The sequence below is a fragment of the Haliaeetus leucocephalus genome, unplaced genomic scaffold (genome assembly GCF_000737465.1).
Source record: "Haliaeetus leucocephalus isolate CR32 unplaced genomic scaffold, Haliaeetus_leucocephalus-4.0 Scaffold268, whole genome shotgun sequence".
In the NCBI taxonomy this organism is placed as follows: domain Eukaryota; kingdom Metazoa; phylum Chordata; class Aves; order Accipitriformes; family Accipitridae; genus Haliaeetus; species Haliaeetus leucocephalus.
Genome location: NW_010972704.1, coordinates 94,264 through 96,237, shown reverse-complemented (window position 1 = coordinate 96,237; position 1,974 = coordinate 94,264). Strand labels below are relative to the sequence as shown.

The 1,974-nt window shown below is 41.5% G+C and overlaps 1 protein-coding gene across 5 annotated transcripts in view; it reads right to left on the bottom strand.

The window, feature by feature from the left end:
* The window catches only part of NDUFA10 (NADH dehydrogenase (ubiquinone) 1 alpha subcomplex, 10, 42kDa), a 42,029-nt gene extending 40,885 nt beyond the window's left edge, over positions 1-1,144 (bottom strand). For all 5 annotated transcript variants that reach the window (XR_774480.1, XM_010569300.1, XM_010569301.1 and 2 more), the window contains exons 1-2: positions 981-1,144; positions 149-364 (exon numbers count right to left, since the gene is read on the bottom strand). Coding sequence is in view for 4 of the 5 variants with exons in the window: in XM_010569300.1 (XP_010567602.1) it covers positions 149-364; positions 981-1,095 (331 nt within the window). In the remaining variant the exon portion in view is untranslated. The remainder of the gene's footprint in view (positions 1-148; positions 365-980) is intronic.
* Between the last annotated feature and the right edge of the window lie 830 nt (positions 1,145-1,974).

Sequence of the window (1,974 nt, the reverse complement as noted above, 5' to 3'; positions counted from 1 at the left end):
GTGGGGGGTTGGGAATATGAAAAGCTTAACAATATTGAGCCATTCATTTTAAAATGCAGATACTAACAAAGCACTTCAAAACATCTTATTCACAACTTACACTTGGAAGTTAATTTAGAAGTGAAATTTATTTACTGTGAAATCTAACCTGTGGTCAGCAGATGCTCCAATGCATCAGCATACTGTAAAACACGATTACCAAAGAGCCAAGCTTGCAGTCGATAAGAGTGTCCATCAGGGCATTTTGGATCATTGTAAAACCTCTCTAGGTTACAGAAACCATTAAATTTCTCATGCAGCAACGTTCCATCTCCAGTGATTCTGTCTAGGTAATGGATGTCTGCTTCCGGGAAATATTTCATTCCTAACAAAAAAGAAACCCACAACAGAGCACCAATCCAAATAGTAAGTTTTGTTCATTTACAGTAAACATCTATTCAGCTCATTAAATATATAGCTGTACTTCAAACAGCTCTTGAAAACAACACAAAATCCTTTGGTCAATCACATCGCAAAGGGCAGACGAACCCTAATTTGAAGTATTGCCACCTTTCACCTCCTGAGTGAGAGCTGAGCTATCATTCTAAGTAGAATCTTTTTGCCACCAATCCTCTAATCACCTTGATGCACTGCATACGCCCATGCAGAAAATCCTACCTCTCAGGGTGCTCAGTGACTCCACCAGAGCTAGGAGCTCAGTGAGCAAAGTGACTTCATTAGAACTGAAATGTCATTCACAACAAATCATACCTACACAAGTATCCACAGAGCTGACAAACATCCTGTCCTCATCTCAAGCCTCACCAACGTTTTATTCTCCCCTTATCTATAAGCCCTCCACATCAACTGTGGCATTGCCAAACTAATAATTTGCTAGTCAAGAATTGCTGGTTTGGTGAACTGACTTTCTTTACACAAGAATGACAATTCCACTGTTAAATTCTATTAACTGTTAGAGAAATATATAAAACAAGATGTACCTAGTTTTTCTGCTATTTGTTGTGCAAGCTTGCCCTTCCCAGAAGATAAGTTTCCCTCCACTGTAAAGATTTTGCTGTATTCAGTGAACTTTTTTGTAGCTCTGTCTCCCAACATGTAAGCCAGCCAACCATACTGCAAATTCTGCTCAGGGCTGATATGAATTCTTGCCTGAAAGAAAACAAAATTAGTGTATTTTAGTTTTCTTAGCTGAACTAGGCATGCTCAAAGTGCAGCTTTTTCAGACCTTCTGCACATGCAGGAAGATACACACTCAAACATCTAACACAAGGAATTTTCATACAATAAAGTTAGCACTGCCATTTCAGCTTAGCAACTGAAGCGGTATTTAGGCTGAGAAGCTGTTTATGAAACGCAAGGCTGAGAAGACAGAAACCACGAAACAATTTTCAGCGCATTTAAACCCTGAAGCAGGACTGCTCTGCCAGAACTCTGCTCTGAACCTACACAATGACTAAAACTTCCTAGACTTACTGAGGACCACAGACACATGACATGACATGCGTTCCCAAGGGAGATCCTACAGCAGGCTTTTGCTTGCATTTTTGTTTGTTTGTTGTTGGGTAAATATTAAAATTAAACCCTCTCCCAGTCTCTCAGGAGACAGCTACAGCTTCATTTCTGCACAACACAGTTCCTGGACAAAGGTGGAAAGAAATATCCACCTGGCCTGTAAAGCTGAAGGCAGTACTTTACTCAGCCCCGCTCAGCTAAGCTGCTCAGAGACCTCGGTAAAAACTGAATAAGCCTTATTTTGAGCGATGTAGTGACCTCACTTACACACGTGAGGTTTTATTTTTATTTCACATTCTTCCGCTTGCACCGCCAAAGATCACATTCACAAGCTGAAGGTCACTGGGTCATCGCACCCTGGTCTCAGATATTTGTGCCTCTCTCCATCTTAAATCTCGCCTCCTCCCCAAAGCCCCTCCATTCGCTCATTGGGAACGTCCCCGTCTAAGGAGCAGCCCAGCC